At 42.1% G+C, this 16,938-nt stretch overlaps 1 protein-coding gene across 1 annotated transcript in view; it reads right to left on the bottom strand.

The window, feature by feature from the left end:
- KCNH5 (potassium voltage-gated channel subfamily H member 5) overlaps window positions 1-16,938 on the bottom strand; it is a 170,990-nt gene that overhangs the window by 135,976 nt on the left and 18,076 nt on the right. The window contains exons 3-4 of the mRNA XM_054828084.1: window positions 14,651-14,757; window positions 10,111-10,239 (exon numbers count right to left, since the gene is read on the bottom strand). Coding sequence (XP_054684059.1) covers window positions 10,111-10,239; window positions 14,651-14,757 — 236 coding nt within the window. The remainder of the gene's footprint in view (window positions 1-10,110; window positions 10,240-14,650; window positions 14,758-16,938) is intronic.

Below are 16,938 nucleotides of genomic sequence, written 5' to 3'. Positions count from 1 at the left end.
TTCCCTTTAATACACCCTGCAGATCGATCCAGTACACAAACACTCTCATCGATCTCCAACACCCGCTCCTCCTCTCTGCTGCCTTCTCTAAGGACAAATGTCATCCAGGTTGAAGGTGCTGTCGCAGTGTACGGCAGAGCATAAAAAGGATGAGGGTGAAAGCTGTCCAAAGAAAGCGCAGCAAAGGAGACCTCCCCAAGCAGAAGTGATGCTGGAAGTGATGGGACAGAATCACTGTCTCCTAACGGCGATACGGAGACAAAACATTTAAATCCCTCTGATTCCTCTCTCCTGACAGTGCTCCCGTGTGCCCCGACGAGCAATTCCTGGTGCCCATCACACACGGACAGTCCTGCCAAGGGTCAGACCTGGGCAGCTCCCTCCGCGGGGGAGAAGTCCCTGCGCAGGCACAGGCTAACGGGCAAAAAAGACTTGGGCTCTTTTGCTCCACTAGTGGTTAAGTCACCTTCCCTGTACAAACCTCAGCAGTCAATAGGCCTACCCATTGCGTTCAAAGATAACAGCAAATATTTTCAAATATAAGTATCTGAAAGTGAGAAAACCCTTCAAATTCTCCACATAATTTAATTAGGAGCTGAAAATTTGCAATCTGTTTGGATTTGTGTACAGGTCCAAATACAGATTTAGCCATCTAGCTAGCAGCCGCACTGAAAAAAAAAAATATATCTAGTTCACACACTATATTATGTTATTTTAAAGCTAAATTCATACATCAGAGTTTATGAAGAGTTTAAAAATCTCAAGGTGAGATGTTAATGTTCTTTATAGCGCATTTGCTCTGAAAAATCTAGACACAACCAGTTCCCCCTAATAAAACATTAGTGTAGCTCTACTGGGTTGCAATTAACCTTTTTGTCAAGGTTTGTCTGGTCTTTAAAAGGATCAGAAATAATGAAGGCTTTTAAATCAGTGTAACAGGGAACTATCCAGTATCTTGGACTGCAGTGAAAACACTTGGGTTAAGAATGATAGTCTGTGTAAAAAACAACCGCAAAGGGTAATTACAGCAATGCTTGTGTTGATTCCTGCCTGCAGAAGTGTAAGGAACACCTCCAGACCATGGAAGGGTGGTTGTTCTCCTCTCACTGTGGAGCAGAAACACTTAAAACACAGAATGTTTAAATAATATATACTCTATGACTTACCCACAAAAGCAAAGAGCTAGCGCCGCTCAGAAATAGGCAGTCTGGAATTCAACTGATAACGTGGATCATCCTTTTGCATCAATAGTTAGCATCTACAAATCTCAACTATTTCTAAACATTCAGACAGTAAAATCATTGCAATGGCTGGCTGTTTGCTCTTTATTGCAGGTAAAGTATGGCAGAAAGAGCTCATTGTCTCCTCGAAAAACTTAATCATCCTGGTTTTCCTTTGGTAGATAAAGAGAGAGATAAATGGGATTCCTGAATAAATAGAATAATAGTCAAACAAAGCTCAATCACTCCCATGATGTAGTAAAACTATTTACGAACTGAAGAATCATAAAGTCTATTCAAATGTAATTCAAAATATTAGGATAAATTTACCAATTTGAAATTCTGTGTGTTCCACTGTCTGATAATGCACTGCACTCTTGGGATAATTTTTACATCTGACCTGTGTTCTTGCTCAATGTTGTATTCCCAGTTACCATCCACCCACTGCAAGTACTGGGGAGCTCAAAATGGATGAAGAATCACTGGGTTATCTTGGGCATATCACTTTACTTCTCAGAGCTTCAGTTTCTTCTCCTCAAAATGAAGATAATGCTAATGACCTACTTTGCAAGCCATTATGAGATCTACTGATGAGAAGTGCTAAGATTTATACACCACTAGACTAGATTTGGTATACAATGTATTTTTAAATTTAATTCTGACATAGCCATAAATTTACAGTGCACAACTTACATTTCATGTTTCTGCAAATAAAGTTGAACTTTATACACACACATACAGGGCCACCAAGGACTTATTTCCCATAAGTATATAAAAACAAGTGCAAATTTTGGGAAGAAAGGAAAAAAAAAAGACTAAGTACTGTAAATATCAGCCAACTGGCTTTTAGGAGTTTGTCAGATAGCAAGATGGTGCCATTCAGTGGTCAAGGAAGAAGGACTACACCAGCCAAAGGCTCAGGGTCAAAGGAAGGCAGCTGCTAGAAATGAAAAAGCAGTATACAATAAAGCACACGGGAATGAGAAGAAAGAGGGAGCAAGTACGTGAATGAGAAATTATGGTCTGTGAGAATGGACATGGAAAGCTAAAGACATATGGGAAAAATCCTTCTCTGGCTAGATTTATTACAGTAACAATGAAGTTTTTAAAGAACTCTCAGAGTATGACCAAAAGGCTTTCTGCACCCATACGCAGAAGGGGCAAACAGGCTGACCCAAGTAATTACAGGTTGCTCAGCTTGATCTCAGTGCCAGGTAAAAGAGAGGAAAGATGATCTGAGTTTCAATATGTGTAATAAAAAAGAAAAGTAAAGAACATAATGAATGGCTGTCAATACAGAATGATGTAAAATGCCCCACCATGATAATTCCATTATTTGAGAAGAGTATAAATTGGGTTCAGGAAGATGGCCAAACACCTTGACAGAACAAGCTGCAAGCCAAATGCAAGGGCCAGCCGGAGCCGCAGCATATATATGACGTACGCCGGAGAGGCACGAACCAGAGCAGGTCCCTGTACCAGTGCTCCCTTGCTGGGGCTGGGCTGGGCAGCAACGCGGACCATTAATGTGATGACAACCCCAGCAACTGCCCCTGGTTTGCTCCTACCCAACAGCTCCCAAATCAGCAGAGCCACAGTGCTCATCACGTAACATCACCTGATCCTGGTGTTGCATTTGAATCACCCGAGCCACAGGTTGGCCAAATCCTCTTGCACAGTAATCTTCACTGAACTGACACTGTGTGACACTCTCGACAAAATATTGAGACTACGCCAATCAGTAAATTACAGGTTAAATGGATGAAGAACTTGCTACCAGGCAGATATCAAACAAGGAGTAGTGGAAAATAGTTAAAAATTATTACTGAGAGCCTTCTGGACCTCATTGGACAGGTCCTCTTCAATCCAGGGCTTTTCTCTGTGGTTTGAAAGTCATTGTAAGATGACTGATTCAATGCCCAGGTGACAGGAAGATTAGAGGAATGTTAAACAGTAGTGAGGGCAGTCATGCAGGATCATGTACTTGATAACTGGGCATGTGCAATTAAAATGTGTTTTCAGTGGAAATCAGGTATCTAGGCAAAAGCAATGCAAATTGTATCTCCAGCAAGGGAGGGGGAAATGTCCCTAGCAAATAGCCCTGAAAAGGATCTAGAGGTCTTAGTAGATGAACAATTCAGCATGTGGTTTGCTTTGGCAAAAAGTCACCTACTCCTTGGATATACAACAGTAAGAACTAGGCTTGAAGAGGCTGAGCAATGGGCAATACCAAGGAATTAGCTGTGAACCCACCTTGCTACAATAACAACTGCAGAAACTTATTTGGGACCTGGGAGGCTGAAATCCATGCCACCACCGCTTCATCCCTACTGCTGCCAATGAGCTGGATTAAAGTGCAGCTAAAATGTCTGTATCTGCCATCACCAGACCTCCAAATTCAGGCTAGACAGAGGTTTAAGGAGCTCAACTCATTTACTTTATCAAAAGAAGGTGAAGCGATGACTTGATATATGTGTAAGTGCCTTAATGGGACTTTTTTAGTACAGCGGAAAAAATGCATAAGAAGATAGCACTGCAAGAAGCTGAAGCCAGGTTAATTTAAATATGACACTTTTTTAAAGCCAAAAGTGTAATGAAAAAGCAAGAAAAACTGAAGGAATGTGGTGGATCCTCAGTCTCTTCAGACTTCTAAGCCAATACTGGACGTTTGTCTGGGGTGGTTTAGTTACACACAAGTTCATGGGTTCAGCAGAAGAGTAACTTAGTGAAATGCAATGCCCAGTGATATACAGATTAGACTCTTAAACTCTCTAACTCTACTATATTTATACTTATTACTTTATATATGGCTTATGAGTGTTCAGTTTTCTACATAGAAAGTGTAACCATCTGCAAACAGTTACTGCTTTAAAGATCAACTTCCAGTTTAATTCAGTCTCTCACAGGGTTACAATTGATTTCAATGGGATTTCATTTTCATTGTACATTAAACTTCTAGAAATTTACAGACAGTTAATGTGCATTGTGGGTTGCTGGTGGAGCACACAAAGGTCTCAAAAGGCAATACCAGATTCAGAAAAGTACTTGATTTGGAAACTAAACAGCCCTGAATATGGAAATTTTCGCTTTCTCTCTACTTCATCATGGTGAGTCTCTGACAGCAGCAAAGCAAGAAGGGGGGGGGGGAGGCCCAGAAATAAGGCCTCAGAGTGTCACCCGTAGGAGCAAGGAAACAACTACGTCATCGTGACTGTTCAGCCTTTGCAGCGTATGCTAAAAGTGCCACCAGCATGTCACTGAAGACAATAACAGGGACGCTTGTCCTGCAGGAACAGGAGCAAAGTGACCTTGGAAGGTCCTCCTGGTTACTAGCAAGCTGTACCCACCCAAAATGGATGGTTTTAAATACCAAGAGACTATATCTTAGCATCACTCCTCCGAGTTGTCTATTCTTGACACTGGAAGCCCACCTGGTGTCCTGGCAAATGACCACTTCTCGTCATCCCCCACAAAGCCCTTTCTCAAGGCCCAGGTGTCCCTGCATGCTGCACTCTGGACCCGGGGGAGAATGGAGAGATGGAGGTGACCTCCTTGGTGCCTGAAGGCACCGGGGGCCGAAACTCTGCAGATCAGAGCAAAAGGAGACAGCACCAGAACAAGTGGGTCTCTATAGCACCAAGACCCTTGTTATTACAGCCATGGAAAAGTGCAATAAAAACATGGTAAGGATATCCAAATTGTGACCTACTAAATTACTGTTATGGATTACTGTCAAGGTGATGTATTCAACAGGGTACACTGTGCTTCAGCTAAAGGTAGAAACCTCATTTTCATGCTCTAATCCCTCCACCCACTTCTATTATCACCAGGATTGATACCCCCTCAAGGAAAAAAGTTCCCATGTGCAACTAGTTATATATGCTTAATAACTTGCACTTATTAAAGATAAAAAAGGATCAGAATTATAGGCTTAGCAAGGATTAGCAAGCATAAGTGCGTATTTCTGCAACTACTACACTTTTTATAGCCCTGTCACACTCCGAGATAGAGTTGTATCATTATATAGAGTTATATAACCACAAAGAGTTATGTCACTGGGAGCATTACAGCATCATCCCAGACAGTCTTGATTATCAAAGTCTGGCTCTATCAAGTGGAAAACAAAAACAAAAAACAAACAAAAAAACAACGTCAGGATACTGCTGTGCCATCTCCTGATCCCATCTGTCAACAGCACACGGTCTTGAGTTGTAGGGGCCTCATTAACACAGCTTTGCATCCTAATTCAGCTTCCCATCAGTATTCACCAGAACTTCCCAGTCACTTCCAGCAGGTGACAAGCCTGGTATTTCACTCAAAAGAAACTTAAGAGAACCAGTGAGAATGCTAGCTGAAAAAACTTCCAAGTTTACCTAGAGGCCACATTTTTTCTTCACTAACAAAGGAAATAAAGTCATTGCACAACTCTGTGAAACTCCACTATCAGGCAAAAAAATGCTGGTCTTTTCAATACAGTTCAATATAATCTACAGCACTCCTGGCTTCAAATGTTAACATTTTAAGTGGCCCCATTTGCCTTTCTAATAGTTAGGGCCCAGAAAAATGGCTTCATTTTTTTTCTGACAAATAAACATAAGATTATTACCACTGTGTGTCTTTGGAGGGATTGAAAGTCTTCAGATGTTTTTAAAAGGCCATTGGATAAAGAGAGAATAAAAGCACAGCAAGCTGATAAAAGCATCCAACTGTGACCCTACAATGGTACAAACATAAAAAAGAAGATTCTTTGGGTTTTATTCTCTGCAAGAAATTACATAATACAATCTTTCCTATGCTTGTAATGGCCTTCCACCTCTGCTGTGTAAGGCATTCAGCCCGGACACCTGGGGATCCAGCCCCCCCCCCCACCACAGGTAGGACCTATTGCTTGGTACTGAATCCAGACTAGACAAACGTTCGTATTCCCAAAGAGGAGCAGGAGGAGGAAAGAAAGAGAGAAGACAAAACACAGCACAGCTCCTTCCCTGGAAAATAAGGCATTGTCCCAGTGACCACCAAGTGCAGCCAACATCTCCTGCCCCACCACTAATTCTCACGCCTCTTCTTCCACACTGCCACCATCCACAGCTCATCCAGCCACCGACCGAGGAGCTGGGGCACTACGAACCATAAACCAAGTCAGGGGAGGGTGTTCCCCCTGCCCTCCAGACCTGCACAGCTGCTGGTGGCATCTTCACCCAGGAGTGAACATGTCAAGCACGTGACTGGTGTTTCCTCCTGTTATCATCATCATCATCAACTGCTTCTACTTGAGATGCTGGGTTTTTTCCACACTTTTGCAAGGTTAGACATTTATAAAGTCATTTTCCATTTACGAGTATACAACAATACTTTTTGGTCGCTATTACATTGCTATACATCATAGGTCTCCTGCACATCGATAATAGATACCAACATGGGTAACAAGAAAACAAGTCAGTCAAATCTTTAGCATCAAACTGCCTCCACCTTCTCAGAAAACAAGGGGTTTGATCTCTACCACTACATTCTATTAGAGGAAGGTAGCTTTTAAATATCCATTTTCTCCAGTCTTGCTTTCAGTCCAGTAAGTTTCAACAGCCTTCTGGACCGTAACAAATTCACAGTCTCCCAGGTGACCTGGGAAAATTTTTCATTACTTTTACTTCCTCCTGCAAGCAAAACCTCCTCCCTCTCCTCCTCCTCCTCCTCCTCCTCTCTGACAGCATTAGCACACAGCAAACGGTGAGCACACAGGTAAGCAGAGAGAGACACTGACTGTCACAGTGCCCCAGACCTCTCTAATTCCCCTCGCTCGCACGGGGCTACTCCCCATGACGTCAACTATATGTTTCTGTACTGAGCCTGTAAATGAGCGCGTTTTTGAGCCCCTATGGGTAAGAAGATTCCACCTCTCTCTTGGCATGTGCTTTGTAGCAAGACAACTATTTTCTTTTATTTGTAGGTCCTGTTTTCACAAACACAATAAGCTCCTCAAGACTTTGGAGCAGTTCTGCATCCTCAGCACTGGGGCACCGCTCCCTGTCCCCCGAAACCGCTGTTCCCTTGCAAGGTCTACGCGAGATGCTGACTGCATCGCAGCCACCACAAGCAGGTCTGGCAAACCCAACCATTTATTTCCAGGAGCCAGGACACACAGACACCCTGCAGTGTAGATGCACCCATTACCATGATTTAAATACCAAATCTCCGTACCTCATAGGAGCGTGATATACTGAAGCTTCACAACAAAGCAACACACCTTCGAACAGCGCAGAATATATTGGTACGGAGAGATTATTGCATAATGGCATCAATATTTTATTTCTGTTGAATTTTTTATCTCAAATTTACTGCTCCCATAAGTAATAGACAGTAACTCATCTGCACCATAGTTACTTATGTATTATGTATTGCATAGTCCTGGCAGAATTTCTGAAGAAAAATCCTTCTTCAAAAAAGAAAAAAAAAAAATAGCCCTTTCAATGACAAATCCCAGCACTCAACAGCAGTATTTTACTGAAATGCTTTTCACAAAAATTTAAAAATTCTCCGCTAAATTGTAATGTATATGTTTACCAATCTCTTAATTCAAAAAGAAAGTGGCCTGACAGCTTCTCAGCACACTGTAATGTTATCTGCAAGGACAATGAATTATGCATCTCATAGCACCACGTCTGACAAAACAACACTGTGGTCCTGGTGCCGTGGGATCCTGCGGATCCACCCAGTTGAGACACAGAGGGTAATGCAACAACGCTGTTTTCCCATCCTTGTAGTAAAATGGTGTGAATATTTGAATGTGATGTTTTTATATGAAGAATATAAAAAACGAGCTCTAATTTATGCAAAAGCAGAAGAAAAAGCGGGTCAATGGTTTGTAATTATACAGCTTGTTGGACATATTGATCAATGTTAATCAGTGCTCTCATCAAAGCACCCTGAGCAAATTCGTAAGACTCCAATCATATGTCTTAACGGCACTGGAGAGATGTGGCTGTACTGCCTCTGCAGTGTTTTGTTTCGTTGTTTTTTTTAAAGTACGACTTTGACAGAAGTAAGTGCTCTTTAAACATGCAGTCAAACCTCTCCAGCTGGTGACGACAATATTTCGCAATGTTCATAGTTAATACCTGGCATTTTAACTAATGGTACCCTTCGCTGGAGAACAGCGGTACACAAGTTACGCACTTCACAGCTATTGCTCTTTCCCACAGGAACATATATTGTTCCTATAATGGATGCCAAATGTATTCTGCTCCTCCTCAGCCACAAGATGGGGAGGGGGAGAGCTCAGCCCCCCCAGCACATCCCTGCCTCCCCGGGGAAGGCAGCAGAGTACTCATCTCCCAGGCTGAGAATCCAAAGGAGGCAACATTCATCATTTCTGCACTTGGGAGCCACCTTCAATATGTTTTCCCTGCCCTGCTGCAGCCACACGCTCCCCAGTGCAACCGCGTACTGTGAAAAGCGTGGCAGAGTTGGTGAAAGGGGGGGTTCAGGGGCTGGTTCCATGCGAGATACATCTCGGTCCCCCCAAAAAGCATCAAATAGGAAATCCTACAAGAGGATCCTTGCAGAGACTGGCTTTTTCCTTGATGAGCTCCTACTACATGTTAGACTGCGGCAAGAAGCCGGTCTCATGTCTTCAGACCTCTACAATTAAAGTCCTTTCAATTCACTGGCATTTATCCTAAAAATTTCAGATTATTTCCAGGAAGAAGAATGCCATGTTATTGAGCTGAAAGTGAAATAAAGGAACATTTGCAGGTGGCTAACTAAATTATAGAGGCGGTAAAGCTTATGATGGCTGAGAAGGTGTTCCTACATCAGAATCTTCTAACTTTACACATAATACTCTCTAGACAAAAAATATCTCATATTTGGTGTTAGCCCAAAGACAGGCCTTTCATTTTATTTCAAGTCTGCCTTTATAAATCTACTTTTCAGTTATCCAAACACATATAATAAGTGTTATCTAGATCATAAAAAATCAGTTTAAATCCTGCTTGCATTCAAATGACACTGTTTATTCTAAAGAAGATGGCTTAGAGCACATACGGCTCTCAGTGAGAAATCAAGCCTTCTCCAAACACAAAGAGAAATATATAGCAAGGAATTCATCATCAGAGAGCAACGTCCAAGAGAAGATGGGATGTGGATGCTGTAGCATAAATGCCCTTCTTTATGTAAGTGTGCATTATTTTAGCCAAAGCAATACGCATGTGAACCTGATACAAGACACACGTCTTATGACCAAAGCAGAGGATGCTGCCAGATCCTCTGCACCTTTCCCCACCAATTATCTCGTATGCAAGGCTGCAGGTCTGGCCAAGGGTTGTTAGGTGATGAGAGCATGACACATCTCAACAAACACCATCACCAGCAGCTGTTAAATAACAAGTACAATGTCCAGTGCCACGCAGTCAACATTGCTGGCCAGTAATAACGGACCCAAACGGGCTGTTTCTATTGCATTTCATCTCCAAGAGTGAGAAAGGGAGGAAATGTCAACATCTCAGCACAAACAAGCTGATATTTTTTTTTTTTCTGAAAAATAGATACCAGTTCCTTAGGAGAAAGGTCTCCCAAAACAACACAGTATTAAAATGACTCAAAATTATGTCATTTTTAGCAAATGCCAGCTGTAGTGAAGAAGTAGTGAAATTACAAAGAGAAAGGAAAGCTTGTGACTCCGGCAAAATGTTGTTAGGGAATTGCCACTCATAGTGATTTATCTTTTATTTTTAAAGCAATAATTTAGGAGAGTGGCACTGAAACTCTGACAGGTCACAGAATATTTCCTGAATTCAAGACACAGATCACAGGCATGACATGTCCCTGTCACAGGACTGAGCTCAAGCATGTACTTTATCGTTTACCAAAGAAAAATACCGTATTTCATATTTACCTTTTGTTGAATCATCTTCAATCGGTTGTTTGAACAAAGTGATATCCTTAAAAGTACACAGGAACAAAACCACTTTTTCATGCTCGTTTCTTATGGGTGCAATTTGCATGTAGAACCAAACTGGTGTTCCTAAAGCAAAGAAAAAGGTGCCATTGGACTGTGGTGTAGCACAAAGTTTCCCCAGCCCGTACACAGAGTATTTCATCATTCATATGTTATTATAACACACATGTAGTTTAGGACAATATCTAGACATGTTACGTCTTCCAGATCTTTTAGTTTTACCTCTGCAAAGGAAAACAACATATTCCTATTTTTACAGATTCATTAAAATGGGGAAATGTTACCAATTTAATTAGCCAATAAGCAGAGACAGGAGGCTTTATAAATCTCCATTCTGAAATGAAATACATGATTCTTCCACTCCTCCAAGTTTTTTCCCAGCATGTCTCACAAATTTAGTGTCTGTAGGGTAGGCAGGTAAGAAAACAAATGGATGGGTGGTATATTTGATTCTCTCTTCACATAATATGGAGCTATCAAATCTAAAACTGTTGCGAGTATACTGTCAAATGCCTCAAATTTGATGCTACTCCATTATTTAAGAGGACTTGAGCTAATCCTGACATAGATTGCAAATGTCCTACCAGGACAAATCAGGAGATTCAACTTCCTTTCTGTGTTTCAGGTCATATCCTCCACCTCCTCATTGTCAGGCCTAGTGGAGCACTCTCCCAATGCAGTTATCTCTTGATAGAGAGTTAGCTTTTGAAATAAATATAAAATAATTTTCCAATCCTACCACTCATCAAATAAACAGCAAAGAAAATACGGAGTGGTGAGCATGGCTTTTGGTAAGTCCTCACACAGGGCTCCTGCGAGCGCTCAGGAGCTGAAACTGTCTTGTTTCCTCCTAGGCTGAAATGCACGTGGCAGCTCCCTCTCTACATGCAGGTCTGCTCTGTAAGGGGTGAAATCCTAAAAGACTTAAAGCAATTTGCTTAGAAATACCCTGTTCACCTGCGGGGATGTGAATGTCAGAGATGCTTTCCATCCAGCAAAGCTCCATGCCCACGGCTGTGTCCGCTCCCTCCCAAACCTGCAACACCTACTCTCTGCACTATAAATGCCTTCACAGCCAGCTAATTACCGTTGGGATTTGACGTGCTTTCAGCCAGTTGACATAATGGCTTTTCTCCTGAGCTGCCTGAATGCCAGCCTGAGAGCTGACACATTGAGACAAGCCGCTTGCCCACTGTTATCCCATGGGCACCACTGCCCCCCCCCCCCCCCCCCCCAAAAAAAAAAAACTCCTCTAATGCACCAGGTCCGGGAGCTGCGCCAGGAACCGCAGGATAGATGCCCAGAGGGCAACGAAACCCATTTGGACTAAGACTACTGTGGGGAAGGTTAAAATCCACAAGGGTTCATGACAAAATTCAGCATTGCTGAACTGGGATTAAACCAGTAACTCACTAACAGTAACTGGAGAAGTGGGAGAGATGGAGGACTGCTTTTTGTGATAATTCCAAATCCATTATGCTGATTACTTGATTATCTCAATTCCCGGTTGCTAACCCAAGATAAAAGACTCTTTTCATAACTTCTAAAGCAGAGTGCTGCAGGTCTCTGGAGTAATACTGCACTTGCACTTATACCTGGCAACTCAGCAGCACCCTTGGAAAAGCTCTGAAAGTAAGCAGGGAAAATAACCTGTACAACAGCACTGATAAAAATCAAAGACAGAGGCAAGGTGGTTACTGCTGTAGAAGCAGCAAACTGGGCAAAAGCAGGCAAAGAGGCTTCCTGAGTGCTACCCATATATATATATATATATATATATGTATGTGCACGCCTACATGGGTGCTGAATAGCTGGGTAGGTAGCCCTGAGGACTATATATAAGAGAATGCAGTAAAGCAGAAGAAATTTGTAGCCAACTTTCAGGTCTGAACCTGAAACCTCCTAGCTGGGTTAAAATGCCAAGGAGACGTGTGAAATCAGCAGTTGTGCGGATGCTGCTGGAGAACACCAGCTCTTAAAGATCATCTCTGTGCTGAAGGAAAGAAGGATGGGAAAGCAACCTGAAAAATCTCAAAATCTCCTTCTGCCAAAAGCATAAAGGAATGGGTGAGAACGAAACAGTTGTGACACATAATCAAAAGTACACGGCACTTCTAGACCTACAGTTTGAAAATGGGTGGGAGGGTGCTCTGAGAGCACTGTAAGCTCCATGCAGGCTGCAGGTGATAACCACAAGCCCTTCCCAGAGTAACTGTCTACGTTTTGCGGCAGTATATTCATGCCAACAGATACTATTCTTTATTTCTTTGTCTGCTCCAGTATTTAGCCTGAAGGATAAGCAGGCGGTTTCTTGAAGAACCTTCTTCCACAAGGCTCAGAACATGACAAATGGAAGCAAATCAGCTGCTGAACTGGAGCCAAAAGGTATGCCTATTAGCTTTAGAAAGAGGTTGATGTTCTGGGCTTCAGGTGATGGAGAAGCAAGCTGGCAATAGATGATATGCATCAGAACTGACTCAAGTCTGAAAAGAAAAATGAGTAGTTTTCCATAAAGTCTGACTGTAATCCTGCATAACTTATGGAAAGTATAGGCTTGGAGATCTGGGCAAAGGTGAAGATTTTATTAAGACAACTGCAGCTCAATAAATCTCTGAAGCGTCATCAAGCTCCAGCAGGCAATCCACACCCCAAAGCAAAAACTGACTGGCTAGTTACAGAAAAGTCATCAAGAGAAGGCTTTCTTCTCTTTATACTTAAATAAAATAGAGAAGAATTTAGTTCAGGACTGGCTCATGCTAGAGCAGGAGCTGCCGGCCCAGTTAACAAGAGAAGTCAGGGATGGGGAGAGCACTGGATCTCCAGATCCTCTTCAGAAATCACATGGACGCAGGGCATGGTGGTGCTGGGCACCACCACCTGCAAAGATACACAACACGAGTCTGTCCTGGGAAATTCCCCCAATATGAGGGTGTGTCCAGGTGACCTGCACAGGAAGCAGGCAGAGAAGCAGAAAATCTAGAGGACAGACACATCCATATGCTGGGGAACTGAAAAGAGGTCATTTGGAGGGCTCTCTTGGGCACCTGCAGAAACAGCTGGACTTTAGAGCCGCTCTTGCTTGTCTTTTTAATTAAAGTGTTGGCTAAAATGCTTTGAAGCAGGCAGAATTGGACATTTTCTATTGCTTAAGTGCACATACAGGAAGATTTAGTCTAAAAAGGGAAAGTGGAAGTAAAGCATAATGCATGCGAGTTTGTTTCGAGAAGACGAGGTATCCAGGATGCTCTCTTCAATGTCATGAAAGATTCCTGTGAGTCTGCAGTGAAATGGGGCAGTCAGGCACAGTTAGCTCTTTCCTGAGGCACACCATTACCTTCCCTCAGCCACAGCATGCTGGGGAAACCTCCAGCCTCACCCCAGCAAGGCGCTCCATGCCAGCACCAAAGTCCACCCAGGGGGTAGCATGGCCTCAGCTGTTGGGCTCCAGGGAGTTGAGCCACGGGGAAGGCTCCCCAGCCCCACAGGACCTGCAACCTCTACTGGGCAATGAAAGCCAAACTGAAGAAAACATCTCCATTGAGATTGCTCTTGGCTTGTGTTTGACATGGCCACTGACCCAGTCAACTAGACTCATTCTGTTCAGGGTAGAGGAACCAGCTTTTCTGGAGCATATTTCATCTGATAGTTTTTGCTTTCTATCTTGGGAAGATGGCCTGTGCCAGTGGAGGAGGCTGCTCATCTCCACTGACAACCACAGGACTTTCAACTACCAGCCCAGGAGAGATGTCCAGACTGCACAAGCCCAGTGTGAGACCACACAACAGTGCAGGTTTTGCTTAGTATGTGCTATAACGTCGATAAGCAAATACTACCCACACACGTGGCAGGACAGAAAATGTGACTGCAGTGACTCATGGTTAAGACAAACTGAAGAAAATCTTCCCTGGTTCTGGCAATCTCCTGTAAACCCAATGCCACCAAGAGGAAGGGACTTGTAGGACCTACATCTCGTTAAGTTACAAAATGCCCTGGTTTTCTACCCTGGGTTATGCGTCAACTTTAGTACTCTCACCAGAGCTCGTACGTGTTGGTTTACACACCACAGAGGCATCTCGACACTTGCTGGGAGCATCCACTCACGGCAATCAGGGTCTGGGTTCTCACTTGTGGAGGCATGGGGGTGTTTCCTGAGGAACGTGGGGGAACCTCATTCAGGATTTCTTTTCACTTAACCCAGTCAGTTTCCCTTCAGGGAAACAATCCTCAAAACTAAATATATTTTGGAAAGAAGGAGTCAGACTAGAGACAGCAGGGAACAACTACTATTCTTGGCAATCTGAACACTTGTCCTGAAAAAAAGAGCTCTTTTCTTGAGCTGTGGCAACCAAAATACCCATTTCTTCTCCATATCTTGCCCCAAATGTACCCGTATGTCAAAATGAAAATTTATTTTGGTCTATTATATACTTTAAATATGTATTATCATTCCCAACACCGTACACAAATATATACATACTGTTTTTCTTGTAGAGGAGAATTTCAAAGCAGTTTGACTCATAGTTGTCGAAAGTCTGTCTGACTTTTTCAATGGTCTTCTTGTCTGTCAGTTCACCATACATAAAACTGAAAAAGAGAAAAGGTTTCTGTTTTTTCTAGACAAGCAACAACTTTGCTACAGCCAACTTAAACAGCATAAGCATTGGAGATGCTATTTCATAATAGTGTAAATTATGATTTACACTTCATTTAAATATTTAGAGTGTCACAAGGAAATCTACAATAGTGAATAACCATGACCACCTTTTTACTGTAAGTGACAGCAAGTAAATCTACTTTAATGTTTCATTAAGTACTTTTTTGAGCATATCTTTAAGGATATATGGCTAGAAAAAGAGCTGATAACCTATAAAACCATTATTGCCACAGCTGCGGGCCATGAGAATATTGCTGTCAAAACAGAGAAAACAGAACAAAACTCTAAAACCTCCCAAATTTTGTTCAGTCCTCTTGAAAAGGCTTCTGGAGGAAGAATGGAAGCTATTACAGGTAAAAGCTGTTGGCCGAATCGATGGCTACAAATCTAATCTTGTCAAGATGCATCTGGGACAATAAGATAATTGGAATCCTTTTACTAAATACCGATTACAAATAGAGGTAGGATTCAACCAATGAGAAATGATGACTGTAATTCTCTGAAAATTCAGCACAGAAGGCAAGTGTGTGAGTTGTTCCAGCGTAGCTAAATCTGCGGTTCTACCAAACATAGCCAAATTCACCCTTATTTTCCTTATTGCATACTGTATTTCTTTAATATTTCAGTGAAGATATGGAGAACATTAAAATGCTTTTGGAGAGTCATCCCTCTCCAGACTATAAAAATGAGAATATAAAAATGAAATTTTAACTCTACTATTTCTTGTCACTTGAGCATCTCATCTTTGCATTCTTTTCCAGGTCAGACTTTCAGCTGGTGTAAGCAAACCCAACCCCCTGACCTTACTTGTGAAAGCCTTTGTAAGGAAACAGCCAGGCTTTTATTGTCATTCTTCCCTGGATTAAAAATAAGCAAAGACCACTCTGTGCAAACTCCCAATTACAGAACTGAAGGAAAATGGAACATGGGATAAAAGCTTTCAGACACTTCGATGAATATACTTTTAATTGATCAGACTTTTTTTTTTTTTCCATTTCTTTGTTCACAACCGGTTTGAGCTTCAGCTGAAAGCTACAACAGACAACCCTGAGAATATGAAAGAGAAAAGCTATCAGCGCCTCTGTGGTTTCAATGCAGCTTCTCTTTTATTGATCATCGGACCTCCAAAGGTTCAATAAACATTTATTTTATGTCTACTGTTCTGAAAGAAACAATAAAACAGCATAGTGGTTAGTGACTCGGCAAGCATTAAAATACTCAATGAAGGCCAGACCATGAATCTTTTCTTTATACAGCCAGTCAAGGGAGGTAATGGGGCTGCTCCCAGAACAAGGTGCTGCCCAGCATGGGCGATGGAGGCAGATGTGGGGCATCACAGTCACCACATCTGTGTGTCGCTACAGGCGCTTCTTCACTGGTAACGCAGGGAGAGCTACTCATAAATGACATGTCATAAGCATTACCTTTGGGATAGCAACGTAACGGAGACGCCGCTACGGCGACTGACGTCGGGAAATGGTTTTACCAGGGCACAAGGCTTCATTAAGGTACTGGTTATCGTTAATGTACACAGCCATCTTTAAGAAATGCAAAACACAGCCTACTGCTCATTTTCAAATGACCTGCCTTTCTTTCCCAAGTTCAGCTGACAACCTTTTATACATTTACGTGTGACATGACATCAGAAAGAGTTTGATTTTGTTTTTTATCTATGCCTTTTTTAATGCACTGATGAGGTAAAGCAGATTGCTCTCCTGTCTGCAAGACAAAATAAGAGCTGGTAGTTTTCACATAGCCTGTTGTGCAAGTTAATTATCTTCTTTTTTTTGTTTTCTTGAGATTTAAAACAGTATTTCTCTTAGTCCTGAAGGAAAAAATAACAAGAATTTGTTGAAGTGCTTGACTTTGCATGGCTTATAATACAGAAAGTCATCATTAATTAGAGTTAAAATGACAAATTGTACTTGGCGCTCTGAGTGGTGGACGATACCAGTTAGCACTGCTGAATACAATCAGTCACCTTTATGTTTTAAATTAAAAGCAGCTTATTATTGCAGTAAACCTGTAATACTCAAATCTTACATTATTTTCACATATAAAGAGACATTTTAAAGGTTTGTGGAATAATAAAAACATTTTTCAGAAGGTGA

Source organism: Grus americana, chromosome 5 (genome assembly GCF_028858705.1).
Source record: "Grus americana isolate bGruAme1 chromosome 5, bGruAme1.mat, whole genome shotgun sequence".
NCBI classification, from domain to species: domain Eukaryota; kingdom Metazoa; phylum Chordata; class Aves; order Gruiformes; family Gruidae; genus Grus; species Grus americana.
The sequence above is the reverse complement of the archived record's forward strand: the minus strand, read 5'-3'. Positions and strand labels throughout refer to the sequence as shown.